This window comes from Scylla paramamosain, chromosome 32, assembly GCF_035594125.1.
Source record: "Scylla paramamosain isolate STU-SP2022 chromosome 32, ASM3559412v1, whole genome shotgun sequence".
Lineage (NCBI taxonomy): Eukaryota > Metazoa > Arthropoda > Malacostraca > Decapoda > Portunidae > Scylla > Scylla paramamosain.
This window is the reverse complement of record NC_087182.1, coordinates 18,532,381-18,549,447: the sequence shown is the minus strand read 5'-3', so window position 1 is coordinate 18,549,447 and position 17,067 is coordinate 18,532,381. Positions and strand designations below refer to the sequence as shown.

The 17,067-nt window shown below is 45.6% G+C and overlaps 5 protein-coding genes across 10 annotated transcripts in view; 1 reads left to right on the top strand and 4 right to left on the bottom strand.

Annotated features, from left to right (window-relative positions):
- The window catches only part of LOC135089360 (E3 ubiquitin-protein ligase Nedd-4-like), a 31,900-nt gene extending 26,740 nt beyond the window's left edge, over positions 1-5,160 (bottom strand). For 3 of the 6 annotated variants that reach the window (XM_063984927.1, XM_063984929.1, XM_063984926.1), the window contains exon 1: positions 5,000-5,160. In XM_063984927.1, the coding sequence (XP_063840997.1) occupies positions 5,000-5,056 (57 nt within the window). In that variant the 5' untranslated portion in view covers positions 5,057-5,160. The remainder of the gene's footprint in view (positions 1-4,999) is intronic. The other 3 variants (XM_063984924.1, XM_063984928.1, XM_063984925.1) reach the window with 2 other exon arrangements.
- A 1,156-nt stretch (positions 5,161-6,316) lies between these two features.
- On the top strand, positions 6,317-9,318 carry LOC135088890 (protein spaetzle 3-like). The gene is given in 3 exon segments (XM_063983953.1): positions 6,317-6,352; positions 8,174-8,290; positions 8,292-9,318. Coding segments are annotated over 3 exon segments (702 nt in total). The 3' UTR covers positions 8,841-9,318.
- Positions 9,319-9,918: 600 nt separating this feature from the next.
- LOC135089358 (neurotrophin 1-like) lies at positions 9,919-11,148 on the bottom strand. Its single transcript, XM_063984922.1, has 2 exons — positions 11,018-11,148; positions 9,919-10,886 (listed from the first exon to the last, which is right to left on the bottom strand). Exons 1-2 carry the CDS (start codon positions 11,030-11,032, stop codon positions 10,218-10,220), a joined length of 684 nt encoding a protein of 227 aa, XP_063840992.1. The 5' UTR covers positions 11,033-11,148; the 3' UTR covers positions 9,919-10,217.
- A 2,896-nt stretch (positions 11,149-14,044) lies between these two features.
- On the bottom strand, positions 14,045-15,477 carry LOC135089355 (neurotrophin 1-like). The gene is made up of 2 exons (XM_063984920.1): positions 15,373-15,477; positions 14,045-15,032 (listed from the first exon to the last, which is right to left on the bottom strand). The coding sequence occupies exons 1-2, from the start codon at positions 15,385-15,387 to the stop codon at positions 14,340-14,342; spliced, it is 708 nt and encodes a 235-aa protein (XP_063840990.1). The 5' UTR covers positions 15,388-15,477; the 3' UTR covers positions 14,045-14,339.
- Positions 15,478-16,405: 928 nt separating this feature from the next.
- Positions 16,406-17,067, bottom strand: part of LOC135089357 (neurotrophin 1-like) — a 1,434-nt gene continuing 772 nt past the window's right edge. The window contains exon 2 of the mRNA XM_063984921.1: positions 16,406-17,067. This exon is cut by the window's right edge and continues 350 nt beyond it. Within this exon, the coding sequence (XP_063840991.1) occupies positions 16,740-17,067 (328 nt within the window). The 3' untranslated portion in view covers positions 16,406-16,739.

Below are 17,067 nucleotides of genomic sequence, written 5' to 3'. Positions count from 1 at the left end.
AGTGTGCTGGAAGACATGACCAACTGACAGGCATCAGTCCAGAGGATTAAGGAAAGATTTTAACCTGTGAGAATTGAGGTTGACCCAACAAAATGTTTCAGTATGATAGAAATATGTAGGCAGTCAGCAACACACACACACACACACACACACACACACACACACACACACACACACACACACACACACACACACACACACACACACACACACACTCGAAAATAGGAGGGAGGGAGGGAGGGAGGGAGAGAGAGAGGGAGGGAGGGAGGGAGGGAGGGAGAGAGAGAGAGAGAGAGAGAGAGAGAGAGAGAGAGAGAGAGAGGAGAGAGAGAGAGAGAGAGAGAGATCGAGAGAGAGAGAGAGAGAGAGAGAGAGAGAGAGGAGAGAGAGAGAGGAGGGAGGGAGAGAGAGAGAGAGAGAGAGAGAGAGAGAGAGAGAGAGAGAGAGAGAGAGAGAGAGAGGAGAGAGAGAGAAGAGAGAGAGAGAGACGAGAGAGAGGAGAGAGAGAGAGAGAGAGAGAGAGAGATTTAATAAACATCTATAGAATGATAAATGGTATGGAAATTGTGGACAAAGAATGTTTTATAAATTTAGACACACAGAGTACAAGGTAACACAGTAAGAAGTTGAAGAAAGTTAACTATAAAAGAGACATCAAAAAGTATAGTTTTCCTCACAGAAGTGTGAACAAATGGAATGAACTCATTGAAGACATTGTCAATGCCATAACTGTCCATGCTTTTAAGACCAAACTGGATAGATATAGAGATGGGATACTATGAGATTACTCCCCTCCTGTAAACCACAACTAGGTAAATACACACACATACACACACACACACACACACACACACACACACACACACACACACACACACACACGTCGCCAGCACCGTAAGTTCCGCTACCTACAGGCTGTACATGCTGCGCAGACTCAGGTCACTGGGGACGCTGACAGACAAGTTAAGGGGGGTGTACCTCACCTTCCTCCTCCCCAAACTCATGTATGCCTCCCCAGCGTGGTCCTCCTCCCTCACACACACTCAACAGCTACAGCTGGAGAGTGAGCAGAAAAGGGCGTGCAGGATCATCCTTGGCCCTGCCTACACCACCTATGATGAAGCTCTGACCACCCTGAGTCTGGCCAGGCTATTCACCAGGCACTGAGAGGCCCTGGAGAAGTTTGGAAGGGGACTGCTGCATCATCCACGTCTCAGACACATGCTGCTGCCTGACACGCCTCACCTGGTCCGTGCCACCAGACACCACAGCAAGATAATGCCCCTAAAGGCGTTGCGCACGGACCGATACAGACTCAGCGTGATTCCCACCATGGTGTGAGCCATCAATCAATAGTATTTTCCTTCTAGATTAGACTTAGCTTTAGGATTAATGTTAAGTATTTCCCCACCCCCTCTGTACATTTTCAGTTTGTTAACTGCCTAAATAATAAACCATTTATTATTATTATTATTATTATTATTACTATTATTATTATCATTATTATTATTATTATTATTATTATTATTAAACACACAAACAAACACACACACACACACACACACACACACACACACACACACACACACACACACACACACACACACAGTGCAATAAACTACCAGAGAGAATACTGAGTGTAGATGGTATACAAATACTGAGAGAAAATATGATAATTTGCCTTTTTTTTTAACCTACTTTCGGCAAGTTGATTTTCTGTTGTTGACACCTTGTACATCCACTTTAAACTGATGATAATTTTAATATTGATCCTTTTCATAATCATAGCTAAAGCACAACTGATAGTTACTAGTGAAAGCAGAGAGCAATATTAGGGAAGTCATATTTGGATTAGGTAACACTGAATTTCCAAAGATTATTATAACCAACCACACTGTAATAAAGATTAAAGATCATTTATTGAGAGAGAGAGAGAGAGAGAGAGAGAGAGAGAGAGAGAGAGAGAGAGAGAGAGAGAGAGAGAGAGAGAGAGAGAGAGAGAGAGAGAGAGAGAGAGAGAGAGAGAGATTTTAAATGGAGTTCTTATCTAGAATATCCACTTTGGAGTAATTAGGTTTGGTGCAGCCAGTGGAACACCAGCCAGTGGCAGCCCCTCTTCATCTGTGTCCCATTCCCACACCAAAAAAGTTGTTAGTAAGAAAATAGATGGCAGCTCCCTTCAAAAGTCAAAACTTACCAAGGAAAACACAATTGCATCCTGTAACCCTTTCACTGAGGTATTTTTCCCTATAATCCCTTACAATGTTTGAAACACTCATTTATGTACTGGAGTAGCTATGTTAAAAAGTTTTATAACATAAAGAATACAAATTCACCCTTTAATTCCCTCTCCTTCCTATATACATCCATTGGTACCAACAATTTTCTTATATATCTCTTAAGTTTCCAAAGGATGACCAAAGCAGCAAAAGGAATAAAGTGGTGGGCATCCACTAACAAACATTTGCCCACTACCTAAGGAAGCATGCTACTCTACTGTGCTTGCTGTATACATATCACTGTGCATCCTACCTTACACAATGAAGGAGCCCACTACATAATAAGACCAAAGAAAAACCTACGGAACTACTCAGAGTTTTTGTTGGACTGCACATCTGGCAGCTTGGTAGAGTTTCAAAGGAGCTGCAATATTGATGGAGGGGAATGGTACCTCACTCTGTAGCCCATCCCCATTTCATTAAGACCACTGCAATTTGCAAAAAAGAAGTCACTTCAGATGCCAAGGAAAAGGCTAATAGCTGAAGAGAAAGCATGTATTCTTGTCTGACACGAGGCAAATGTTGCACAGAATGAAATTTGGAAGAGTACGGGATGAGAAAAGTCAGTTGATTTCCTGAACTGATGAGGTGCACCAAAACACTTCCAACTGGCAACACCACTGCTGGCAAACCAATCCGTGGCTGTCCCTGCAAGACTAACTACTGCTGTCACCAACACGCTAATTCACCTACACGTCATCAAGAACTTACGAACTGCAGAATGTGAACTACAAGAAGCTTGAAGGTAATCAGAAGTCTTGGATTAGTGATGGAATTTACCAGACCTGAATCCAATAGAACAAAAGTGTATAAACATGAAACAAAAAACAGGAAACTATAAGCACATCCTCAGTACCAAGCCTAGTTAAGTTCTGGATTCATCATTTCCCACTTGAATGTAGCCAAAACTTGTCTGACTCCATATGCCAACATGTAAGGTTTTATAAGTACCTACTCATTTCTTTTATTGCCCTTTAAATGACCCTGCCTGCCTCACCATTCTGCACACTTTCCAATGTTACTGTAATCACAAACAAGTGGGAATAATACAGCCTAGACACAAAAAAAATACTCCTTAACTATGATTGCACTCCAAGGTCATTCTGTTAAAGGAAGCAAGCCATCCTTTCCTTCCTGTTCTTATTATTTCTGGCATTTCTGGCAGACACACCTTGGCTATCACATCACACTTGCCTACTGATCCATTTCTTTAATTACATTTTAAACCTTCACATATTTTTGACTGCAAATGCTCCAAAAGAAAAAGAAAAAAAAGAGAAAAAAAAAGTTGTTACTTTCTGATCCCAGGCTAAGTAATGCCTCAGCTAAGTGAGGCACTGAGAACATGATCTGTTGGACAGTCATGCAAGGAACTGGGAACTGAACATCTGACTGGCTGCTCAAGTTACACGACCTGCTACCTATTTAGCTGTGAATAATTACCAATGTCTGAGTGGATAATGGCTTGCCTATTCTGTTCCGCTACCACAGCTTCTTCAGATTGGCGAAGGCATAAAAAATGAGCTTAACATGACATATTGTCCTCTTCTGATATGAGAGATGGAATATTTCACACAGTCCTGGTGATTATGAATATTCCATGAGATTAATATTTACTAGTGCTAAGAACTGAAAGGTCTTTGAAAACTGCAGAGATTCCTATTAATACTCGAAGTCAGCACACAAACAAAGCCTCCCTATGTGTTAGAAAGAGAGACTAATAATGTAAACTAGAAAAGATATATAATTCACCTTATCTGAAAAGCCACGCTAATAAATACAGAAATAGAAAAGTGTCAATAGGTACTAATTAAAGGACAAATTTGTAGAGGTAAGCCTAACATTCCACAAAAAAGAAGCTAAGGAGTCTTGATTTTAGCACAATCACATAATTAATTTTCATAGCCACCATACACCTACCTTGTCCTAACCTTACCTAAAACAAACCTGTATTTCCATGAACCAAATTTCATGAAATTTGTATGACATAACAATGGAACATATTCAAATAATATGATTTCAGACCCATAGGGTAGACCACTCATATAAACAACTGGCTAAACCCCTTAACCACACCCAACATAACCTTACCCAAACTACCCTGACCTAACCTAACCTTGGGAAAACACTGTGTACCTTTACAAACACCCAAAAATAAAAGTAAGTAAGCATATTTCATACACATCCCTAAATCTAACTACTAAAACACACTAGCCTTACTTAAACCCATCTACACTTAACAGAACTTAACCAAACCAAACATAACCTTACCCAAACTTACCTAACCTAAAGAAAACACAGAGTACCTTTACAAAACATCCTAAATAAAACTCAGTAAGCATACTTCTTGTGTACTCCTAAACTATACAGCCCAAACATACTCTGAACTTACTCAAACGAACCCAAACTTAATAAAAACAAATTCTAACCTAACTTAAACCCAGTATATCCTAAAGAGAACCTTCAGATAAACATACAAGGAAAAAAAAAAAAAAACCCTTCAGCTGAGTCGCAAGGTCACCACAGCCCCACCCACTCACCACAACCACACAGGTAAACCACCACACACTAAACGCACAGAAACACAACAGAAGCCCACGTACACACACACTAGTAGGCTGAGTGAGGTCATTAATAATAAACAATGGGTCACTAAGCACGTAAGAAGGGAGTGCTCAGGGACAGGTACAAGTAGGTCAACTGGAACATCTAAGACTAACCTGCCCGTCGAACTCAGTCATGGGAACATAGCCTAGAATACGTCCACTTTGAGCCATTCCTCCATCAGTTAGATTTTCCTGGTGGTGCTGAAGAGTGTTTTCCTCACGTTCCTCTCCCTCGATCACTTGACGTTACATATAAGTGCCGGAATCTTTGTTATAAGTGACAGGTTCAGGGCTACTAGTGGGATTCAACTCCTTATTCGCCCCCTGCCAGGCTTATACTCAGCTGCCATTTCCGGATTTCTTCATATTTATTGCCTGTACTTGCTTCGATAATATTTTCTTAGGTTTATTTAGCGTTTTTTTTTTATCAACTAGAGGCATACCTTTGCATGGGGATTAAGTATTTATGTTTATTATGCTAGTTGTCATAAGATCCAGTAGTGTATGTAAGGGAATTCACTTCTTTTCTTGGAATTTTGGCGGTTATTATCCCATGTAAACAGACGATAAGTAATATTTACCTATTGTATACTAAGATAATGACGTAATTGTTCTTTAGGAATGAATCGCAGGTATAATAAACGTAGTCCACTGTTATATAATGTCAAGTAGTGCCAGTCGGGAAAAAGTGCGCGCGGCAACTTTCTGGCGGCAGGAATCCGTAGCTACACAATAGGTCAGGTGCGCAATTAATGGGCTCCCGAGACAGGTGGGGAGCGAGTAGGTAATCAATGGGGGCGAGGTATGTGGTGATAGATTCTAGGTGACTGTAAGAAGACCTAGGTGTCGCCTGATGGATTACTGTTAACATTTGTGAATGGTCGACACACACACACACACACACACACACACAGGGAGTTATGTAAGCACACATAACAACAAGGAAAGGAGAGGAAGAAAAAAATCGATTGAGCCACTAAAACGTGTAGGTCAATCTCGGAATCACTCCCTTTGTCCTTCCTGGAAATTAGAGGACTCAGTCAGCGTAATGTGGTGAAAGGAATGTTGCATAATGACAGGACGGGGTTTCTTAGGTCAGCCTTCATCGCGGTACAGTGTTCTTCGCCTATAAGCGCTTGTCAAATTGTCAAACACTGCTATATAACGAGCAAGCCTTACCCTGTATTCTAAAAGGCTTCAGGACTATTTTCGGTGCTACTTTGGCTTGTTATCTATCTGTCATGAACCTTCTTTGGTATGCGATCTACACTTTATATTGCGATCTACGTGTTATGAATCTACTTTTGTATGCAATCTACACTTTATATTGTGATCTACAACAAGAAAAGTTGTACTTATCAAGAACAAAGAAAACACTTGTCCTGGTTTGGAGAGAAAATGTCTGGTTAGAGAGTCTGAAGCAGGAGTGGAATGTTTGTTGTAGTGTCGAAGTTCAAAGAAGAGACCGTGAGACACTTCACCCAATTATTCAGAGAGAAGTCGCTGAAGGCTCAATAATCCATTCCGAGGACTGGCCAGCTGACTCAGTTTAAACCAACTCAAACTTTATCATTTTTCCGTAAATCATCAGCAATATTACGCCGATTCTAACATCGGAGCTCATGCTGAAGGAAATGAAAGATCCTAGCTTGATGCGAAGATTTGCATATTGAAAATAATGTGAGGCATCAATCAAAGAGCATTTCAGTCTCATCTAGACTACTTTTGTTGGCGGATGATCAGAAAAGAAGCTCCTGACCTCTATTTAGCATTTTTAGCCGATGTACTGTACGTGCTGTTCATCGCTAGAATATGAATAAAAAAAAAAATGTACATTTTTTCTATGTTATATATCATTCCAAAATAAAAATTTGTACAGTGTAGATACTTTTTCTTTGTAGATGACAAGCCAAAGTACGGTGTAGATATTTTTTCCTGTAGATAGCAAGCCAAAGTAGCACCCTATTTTCAAAGGTCACGGATTTCATTAGCCAGGTTCTCGTGTGCTTATTTATTAATTTATTACTTTTTTCTTTCTTCTCAATGATGATGCAATGCTCGTATTCTGAAACGTTTGTGGTTGTCAGGACTAATTTCAAAAGGTGCAGAGATCACTAGTCAGGTTCTCAGGGATGTTTTTTTTTTTTTTTTTCTCATTGCTGATGCAGTTGTTATCTCTTCCTCTGTACATTACGCTGATTTAGGTAACGTTAAAGCTGTGTGTCTGGAAGGTCTGATGTATGTATCTGTTTGTTGGGCGTGTCACAAAGACGAAATTTACTGATTTCCAAATGTTTAAATATGTGAAGATAAGGAAACAGAGAGAGAGAGAGAGAGAGAGAGAGAGAGAGAGAGAGAGAGAGAGAGAGAGAGAGAGAGAGAGAGAGAGAGAGAGAGAGAATCATAATCACGTCAATCATCTTCTTTGCCAATATCTCCTTAGCAGTTCAGGCATATAGGAACACCTAATTCTTTGTTTTAGTTTATTAATTTATTTTATCCTATTTGTTTATTTATTTATTTGATTGATTTTCTATAAGGAAATTGAATTATCAACTCTATGACGATGCTTATGCCACAATATTCCCGGCATGCCTCACCTTTCTGGGCAGTCAATGCTTCGCTTTAAACTACACACACACACACACACACACACACACACACACACATTGATGCATGCGGTGGAATGCAACGAAAGATTATTTTCTTGCAGGGGGAAGCGCCTAGTTGGTGCGGTCCTGCAGCTCCCATGGACGAGCCGCCGCCCTGCATACTAATGTGAGGCCGCCACTGAAACCAAACGGGGAGGTTTGACTTCTTTGGAAAAAAAATAAAATAAATAAAACAAATAAATAAATAAAATAAAATAAATAGATAAATAAATAAATAAATTAAAAAAAATAAAGCCAACCAATACCTGCTGTAGTGGCGGGTCAGTCAAGGTCGATTAGTGTCCGCTTGTGTCTTGACGGCCACCATGCTCACGCTTAATGCATCGAAAAAAAAAAAAATTAAAAGAAATGCAAAACAAAAAATTGTTGGAGAAAAATCGGTCATTGGGGGAACAAAGGAACAGCAAGCTTAGTTTGAGGCGGACCAACATTTAATTACTTAAAGAGAAAGTGCGGGAGTGAATGGCTCCTCAAGTCTCCCTTCAGTGGGTGCTGGCTAACCACCTCCCTGCTGTAGCCTGCCAGGCGCGGCTCGCCAAACACATTATAATTCATTATAATAGTTGTAATGGCTATTCCTTAAACCATATATCTTTGTGTCTGATGTTTATTTCAGGTGATACCTGTGGCGTGCATCGGCGCCGCCCTCGCCTCCGTGCACCTGCCCGCCTACTGCCACCCTCAGCCGCCATACGGCCACCATCCGCCCTCTTACAAACACTCCTACTGCGACCCCCCCCCCACCCCCCGCCGGCGCCACCAACTCCATGCTCTCCTACAGCCTAGAGGACGCCGAGTACCCTGAGTACGACATCAAGGGCACCATCAGCGCCGACCACATCTTCGCCAAGAAGTACGCCGACGTGGCAGACCAGTCCGCCGCCGACGACCTGGTGGAGACAGTCACCAAGGAGCAGGAGGAGGCGTTCAACAACTCCTACTACACCGGCGCCTCTACCGGTGACTCCCCGTACGACGTGACCCACTGGGCGGGCCCTGAGGGCTACATCTGCTCCTCGGACGTGACCTACGCCCGCTCCAGGCGCGCCTGCAACGTGGAGAGCAAGTGGAGGGTGATCGTGAACGACGTGCACTACTACAAACAGACGTGCCTGTTCCCCGAGGCCGCCTGCCGCGCTCTGGCGCCCTGCTACAAGAGTCACTGCACCCAGAAGTACGTGTACCACCGCCTGCTCTCCTACGACCCTTGCGATCCCTACAAGGGTCTCTTCATCGACATCTACAAGTTGCCCTCCACCTGCTCCTGCCACATCCCCGCCTAAGCGCTGCCTGAGACGCCCTCTGAAGGCGCGCCTCCTGCCGCTGCCGAGAGAGGCTCGGCGGCCACGACACAAGTACCGACACGACCTGTAACCTTCCCCTGCACTAGGAATATTCTGCTGCTAGTACTGAGCATAGGTAGCCAAACAAACAGTGGTAATGCTGCTGCGTTATATCAATAAAATAAACTATACAAAAGATAAATATGAGAAGCTGCCAGGAGTTACAGGTCCAACCCCGAAGCTTGCTGGACGAGTACTGGGGATGTAGAGGTGCCGGGTGGGGTGGTTGCTGGCCGGGTCAGGTCACGGCCAGGACTGGCGTCCGGAGACAAAGGATGTGAGGGTTGATCTCACCCTAAGTCAGTGGTTCTTAACCTTTTTCAATGTATGCACCCCTTTCAGATCTCACACCCCCTGAATTGCTGAAATAAAAAAAAAAGCTAAAATACAAAGTTGATGTGCTGTGTATTAATAACAAAACCACTTTTTCCTTTTTTAATCTTCATTCACCAAGCTTACAGAACACTGCTGTAGCAAAAAGAAATATTATTATTATTACTTTTTGCTGAAAAAAAAAATCCCGTATATAAAACTATATTTTGCTTTAATTATCCATCCTCGCACTCCCTAGAAACTGGCCTCACACCCCTAGCGGTGCGAGCACCCCTGGTTAAGAACCACTTCCCTAAGTGGTGGCAAGACGGGCGCAAGTCCCAGGGGAAAGGCGCGCCATGGAATGTGGGCGGCAAGGGTGTGGGCGTGTGTCCTCACACCAGCACACCCCCGGCGCACAGGAGAAGCCCCGAGATGACTTGAGAACTACTTCACCTTCCATGTGAGGGCGTGACTGCGCCCATGACTGTAAAACTAATTAGAACGACACAAATGTATTTATTAGAGTATTGATAAGCCCCTTACCTACATAAGGCAAGCTGAGGAGAACCGCGAAGTTCTCCGTCACCCGCGTCAAACCACCTATTATGCTGAGGCAAGGGCGGCACTGCGGGGCACTCACCCCAGGGAGATGCTGGTTTGTGGTGTGGGACAGGCTGGCTTGCAATACGGTAAAACGCTCATCAGTGGTATATAGTTCATTTTAATAAATAATACAACTCTCGCGTCAGCGTGGCTCAGGATAGAAAAAGGAAGAAAGATGAGAGTGAAAAGGGCAGAGTGTGAGAGCGGCGGAAGGAGCGTCCCGGGAGGCCCTGGCGTGGCTGGTGGTGGCACGTGAAGAAAGCAGTTCTCAAGTCATCTCGGGGCTTCTCCTGTGCGCCGGGGGAAGGTTACAGGTCGTGTCGGTACTTGTGTCGTGGCCGCCGAGCCTCTCTCGGCTGCGGCAGGAGGCGCGCCTTCGGGGGGCGCCTCAGGCGGGGCTTAGGCGTAGGAAGGAGGGGGAGGGGCGACGTGGCAGGAGCAGGCGGAGGGCAGCTTGTAGATGTCGATGAAGAGACCCTTGTAGGGGTCGCAGGGGTCGTAGGAGAGCATGCGGTGGTACACGTACTTCTGGGTGCAGTGACTCTTGTAGCAGGGCGCCAGGGCGCGGCAGGCGGCCTGAGGGAACAGGCACGTCTCCAGGCGCGCCGTCTGGGTGTAGTAGTGCACGTTGTTCACGATCACCCTCCACTTGCCCTCCACGTTGCGGGCGCGCCTGGGGCGGGCGTAGGCCACGTCCGAGGGGCAGATGTAGCCCTCAGGGCCCGTCCAGTGGGTCACGTCGTAGGGGGAGTACCCTGTAGAGACGCCGGTGTAGTAGGAGTAGTCGAACGCCTCCTCCTGGTACTTGGTCACGTGGTCAACCAGATCGTCGGCGGACTGGTCTGCCACGTCGGCGTACTTCTTGGCGAACAGCTTGTCCGCCTCGATGGCGCCCTTGATGTCGTACTCGGGGTATTCGGGGTCCTCCAGGCAGAAGGAGACGTCGCTGCCGTAGGCACAAGTAGGGGGCGTGGTGGGGTCGCAGTAGCCGGCCCTGTGGGTGGGCTGGGCACCGTAGGGCTGGGGGCGTGAGCCGAGAACGACTGTGGCACACGCCAAAAATACCGACTGTAAACAAAGTATAGAATGTTTCTGAGGGTGAGCCAGGCCAGAGCGGCGGCAGATTTAGGAAAGGGAAGAAACATAACAGTTTTATACCAATGAACTTGTGAGTGGCACCAATGGCAGGGCATGCATACCAAGAGAAGAGCCATCCTAGCGCTGATGGGAGAGTTGCTGCTACTGACGATGCATTCACCTCCCCACCGACTTTTATATTCGCATAGTGGCTGACGTCATGGCTGCATGACGCTAAATATAGTATCTGCGGCATCACTTTTTTTTCCATGGGGTGAGTAACAGTAATGGCGATGAGGAAAGGAGAGTCATTGCGGTGTAGGAGCGAGAGCGAGAAAGAGAAGGGCGACGGAAAACGGGCGGCGGCAACGAGTGCTTGATAAAGACACACTCGTACTGCAGCAGCTCTCCTGTCCTCCGCAGGGGAAAAAAAAAAAAATTAAGATAAATAAATAGAGGAAAATAAAAGAAGAAAAGACAAAAGGGAAATAGCGTTGCCTTCTTTCTCTCCATCCTCTTCTTCAGGGTCTCCTTCTCTCCGGCGGCATGTGACCTTGGTTATGCGGTGCCTTGTGGCTCGTTAAGTAACCAGCCAGTCAGCTGAGGCACACGACGACGACGACGATGATGATAATCATAATTAAAGTGATAATAATAATAATAATAATAATAATAATAATAATAATAATGATAATAATAATAATAATAATAATAATAATAATAATAATAATAACAACAACAATAAAATAATAAAAATAACACTGTCAATTAACCTACAAATCTTTAATTCCAAATTGCGCGGTATACTCCTCACATTCCAGTCACAAGTGTGAGAGAAGCAACGCAACACACGTAGCGAAGCGATCAAAATATACTCGTAATTTCCTCGATGAGCTGAGAAAGTACGATCATTTTGAGTCCCTAGACGATTACACATTTTGAGAGACGAGCACTAAGATACTACAGGAACTAAACGGGCCTCTGTCAAGAATATCATCTGATGCCAAGACTTTACGCAACACAGGAAGAAATGGAAGAGAGAAAGAATAGAGAAGAGAAAGAATATACAAAGGAATGTAATAAGCCCGGATATTTTTCTGCTTTCACTGGGGTTCAGTTGTTTGTTTTTCTTTTCCTGCTTTCACGGGGCTTCAATTGAGTTCGTTTTTATTTTTTTCTGCTTTCCTGCTTTAGTTTTTTTTTTTCTAGTTACACAGGGCTTCATTTGAATTTGTTTTTCTTTTTTCTACTTTCACGGAGGATAAGTTGAGTTTGCTTTTCTTTTCCTTCTTTCACAGGGCTTCACTTGTGCTTATTTCTTCCCCCATTTTTTTCTTTGGCCAGACTTCACACGAGAAAAAAAAGTAAATAATTCATTATGGCATACGATTATGGATCGGGTTTGAGTTATTGATAAAACAAAGGGGGAAAGATGTAATGTAAATAATCCGTTATGGTGTATGGATGTAGCCCTGGTTTATTGACCAAACATCGCTAAGATCAACACTATGGCGAGGGAAAGGGAGAAGAGGTACAAATTCAGAGACAAAAGGGAGAAAATAACGGATCATCGAACTGGGAGATCAAATAATAAGAGAAAGCAGGAAGAAGCAAATTATCTATGGACGGAAGAGGTGGAGAGTGAGAACATTAATGATGAGAATAACATGGCAAGGGAAAACAGAAATATAGGAAGGAGAGAAGGAAGGGAAGAAAAAAAAGGTAAGTTATATGAAGGAAGAATGCCAAGACTATAAGGAATACAGGAAGGGAAGGAAGAAAAGGAAAAAGAAAAAAAATAGAAGAGAAAGAGAAATAACAATGGAATGCAATGGCAAGGAATCATGTACAATATCATTATCGTCATCATTTATGATCAGTAATAATCATAAAATCTTTATTATTATTATTATTATTATTATTGTCATTATTATTATTATTATTATTATTATTATTATTATTATTATTATTATTATTATCACTATGATAAACATCAATAATAACATCATGATCATCACCACCATCAGCCACAAGGAGTCACCGAACCACAAAGACCTCTTCAATCTTCTCCAATCCTCTCCTCTCATCTCCCTCAGCTACCCGTGTTTTCGAGGCCGCTCTAGCAAAATCAAATCCATCTCTCCATCAGGTTCCCTCAGCACTGCCATCCATTACATACACACACACCAGCACGGAAGTAAATTCTGGAACCTAAGAGGTAGGTTTTCCCTCATGGAGGATCGCTTAGTGATATGAAAGTGAGTTAACCCTTTCACTGCGGCACGAAACAGTTAGCAACATCAGAAGTAATGCGTGAAGTCTTTATAAGCATCTACAAGAAAGTTAGCGATGAAAAATAATACATTTTGCAATTTCTTCCCAGTTCAAAGATTGGATGTGGCTGTAGAACAAGTAAAGATGTCTCAGAGTGATTGGTAATTAGGGAAAGGTGTACCATGTATCAGTCAAAGGGTTAACCTCCGGCGGGTATTCCTCCTGAAGATGCTAGTATATGTGCGAAATGAAGGGTACACGTTGGTCTATATCTTGCCGCTGCGTGGACACATCTTCGCTCTTACGTGGTTATTTCGTCAAAAACAAGGAGTGGAGAGGCGGGAAAGTAAAAAATGTACAGTATAGTCCTTCATGACCTATTTTCATTTCCTCTCCGTTGACTTTCATCTGTTTTTTTTTTTATATAATTTTAGCTCTTTCGTAGCATTTTGTGAAGATCCAGGAAGTTACACAATCTATAATCCTCCTTTATTACCTACTCTCCTTCTCATCTATTTCGATCTTCATCTACTCTTCCTTCGCCATCTCCTTGCTCTTGTTTTCTTCTTCTTTTCCTCCTCTCTCATCTAACGTTATATTACCCCACTATTGCGACGCATACAGTTAATCAATTAGCAAATCAACCCAAGCACACGAGAGAGACAAGCTCCTGGAGTTATTGTTGGAGCAGGTGATGCAGCTCAGTCTGATCCACGTAACAAGCTGACCGTGTGCGAGAAAACTTGCCCACCCAATGACTGGTGATATCACCTGGGAGGTGCATGAGCAGGTGATGGGTAGCACTGCTCAGTGCGTGACCTTGACGTGTGTTGAGGGGGATTGCGCCGCGCTACAGGACAATACAACTCTCTATGTGATTTTCTGCATTTTAATAAATAATACAACTCTCGCGTCAGCGTGGCTCAGAAGAGGAAAAGGAAGGAAGATGAGAGTGAAAAGGGCAGAGTGTGAGAGCGGCGGAGGGAGCGTCCCGGGAGGCCCTGGCGTGGCTGGTGGTGGCACGTGAAGAAAGCAGTTCTCAAGTCATCTCGGGGCTTCTCCTGTGCGCCGGGGGAAGGTTACAGGTCGTGTCGGTACTTGTGTCGTGGCCGCCGAGCCTCTCTCGGCTGCGGCAGGAGGCGCGCCTTCGGGGGGCGCCTCAGGCGGGGCTTAGGCGTAGGAAGGAGGGGGAGGGGCGACGTGGCAGGAGCAGGCGGAGGGCAGCTTGTAGATGTCGATGAAGAGACCCTTGTAGGGGTCGCAGGGGTCGTAGGAGAGCATGCGGTGGTACACGTACTTCTGGGTGCAGTGACTCTTGTAGCAGGGCGCCAGGGCGCGGCAGGCGGCCTGAGGGAACAGGCACGTCTCCAGGCGCGCCGTCTGGGTGTAGTAGTGCACGTTGTTCACGATCACCCTCCACTTGCCCTCCACGTTGCGGGCGCGCCTGGGGCGGGCGTAGGCCACGTCCGAGGGGCAGATGTAGCCCTCAGGGCCCGTCCAGTGGGTCACGTCGTAGGGGGAGTACCCTGTAGAGACGCCGGTGTAGTAGGAGTAGTCGAACGCCTCCTCCTGGTACTTGGTCACGTGGTCAACCAGATCGTCGGCGGACTGGTCTGCCACGTCGGCGTACTTCTTGGCGAACAGCTTGTCCGCCTCGATGGCGCCCTTGATGTCGTACTCGGGGTATTCGGGGTCCTCCAGGCAGAAGGAGACGTCGCTGCCGTAGGCACAAGTAGGGGGCGTGGTGGGGTCGCAGTAGCCGGCCCTGTGGGTGGGCTGGGCACCGTAGGGCTGCCTGGCAGGCGTCCTGTGCACCGGGGGCAGTGAGCCGAGAGCCACTCCGGCACACGCCAGAAATACCGACTGTAAGTAAATAAAGTACACCATGTTAGTAAATCTGAACACGTCCGGGGCGGCGGTGAGAAGAGGAAAGAGAAGTGTTGCAAGCTTCATGTCAAACAACACGTCAGTGAGCAGCGACGCCGAGACGTGTTGACGCTAAGATATAAGAACATAAGAACATAAGAAATAAGGGAAGCTGCAAGAAGCGACCAGGCTTACACGTGGCAGTCCTTGTATATATGGACACCGTGACGAAATTAGCTCAAAAGTTACGTGTTGTGTGACGAGGGTCTCGTCCCAAGGAACCTCGACAGCAAATGAATGCAAAGAAGGTGCGGCATTCCGTGAGGGAGTGACTTACCAGTGTAAGAACCATTCTGAGACCGACGTGAGAGTTGTACTGTGTCTGGCGGTTCCTCGCGCTGCCTTATATAGTCCCCGCAGCCCGCAGAGGAGAGGGCGGCGCCTAAAAATAGCAAAGACTTTCACTGGATCGTCGACTTGTAGCAGCGTCTCCCAAGGTTCCCACGCGCGTCTGATGCTTCATGTTCGCTGCATAATAAGTTTCACCAAGCACGTGTAATACAACAAGCCTTGGCCCTGCGCCGCCCCACCCGCCATGCTGAGGAGCCACGGAACCACCAACAAAGTAAAATAGAACGAAGAACGAGGATAAAGCGACTCATTGTTTTCTTTAATATCACGAAATGTAAGAATTCGCGTTTACAAATTAAATTTTAGCTGACTAAATGATGGTTTGACACACACTCTCTCTCTCTCTCTCTCTCTCTCTCTCTCTCTCTCTCTCTCTCTCTCTCTCTCTCTCTCTCTCTCTCTCTCGCCCATGACATGCTATCACCACGCCCTCATCTTGCTACTCACGGAGGTTAGGTTTTTTCTCTCCACCTGTAAAAAGAAGTAAAATTGAGTAAAAACGCTCATAGTCTTGATGTTATAAAAAAAAATGTTATAAAAAGTAAAAGCTAAACAAACAATGTTAAGTCGGCGTGGCGTGAGTCAAAGTCCTTCAGCGGAACAAAGCACGGAGGTGATGAAAGATAATTCCGCTAAAATACAGGAAAACGTTCTCGTAACACCAGAGAGAGAGAGAGAGAGAGAGAGAGAGAGAGAGAGAGAGAGAGAGAGAGAACGTTTGAAGTCCTAAACAGCTGCTCGTCCTCCAGAAGCATCAAAGCGAGACCGGTGCGGCGATGTGAGGTGAGGGCCGCCCACCAAAGGACGCAGGGCCGCGCTAAGCAGCTCACCAGAAATGGAGGAGCTAAAGACAAACCATCAAGTCCCTGAGAGGCGGCGCGGTACGGCGCGGCTGTGGCGACCTGCTGCCAGGCACAGGAACATTTGTGTACCAAGAATGTATAAAAAATAAAGGAAAATTTGTCTGTTATTATGAATATATATTTATTTTGGAAAAAAAAAAAAATTACGATACAACTCTCTTTCTCTCGCATGTGTTGTTCAACGCGAGTTTGATGAAGGAAGGGAGATAAGGGTGAAAGGGGCAGAGTGTGAGAGCGGCGGAGGGAGCGTCCCGGGAGGCCCTGGCGTGGCTGGTGGTGGCACGTGAAGAAAGCAGTTCTCAAGTCATCTCGGGGCTTCTCCTGTGCGCCGGGGGAAGGTTACAGGTCGTGTCGGTACTTGTGTCGTGGGCGCCGAGCCTCTCTCGGCAGCGGCAGGAGGCGCGCCTTCAGAGGGCGTCTCAGGCAGCGCTTAGGCGGGGATGTGGCAGGAGCAGGCAGAGGGCAGCTTGTAGATGTCGATGAAGAGACCCTTGTAGGGATCGCAAGGGTCGTAGGAGAGCAGGCGGTGGTACACGTACTTCTGGGTGCAGTGACTCTTGTAGCAGGGCGCCAGGGCGCGGCAGGCGGCCTCGGGGAACAGGCACGTCTCCAGGCGCGCCGTCTGGGTGTAGTAGTGCACGTCGTTCACGATCACCCTCCACTTGCCCTCCACGTTGCGGGCGCGCCTGGGGCGGGCGTAGGCCACGTCCGAGGGGCAGATGTAGCCCTCAGGGCCCGTCCAGTGGGTCACGTCGTAG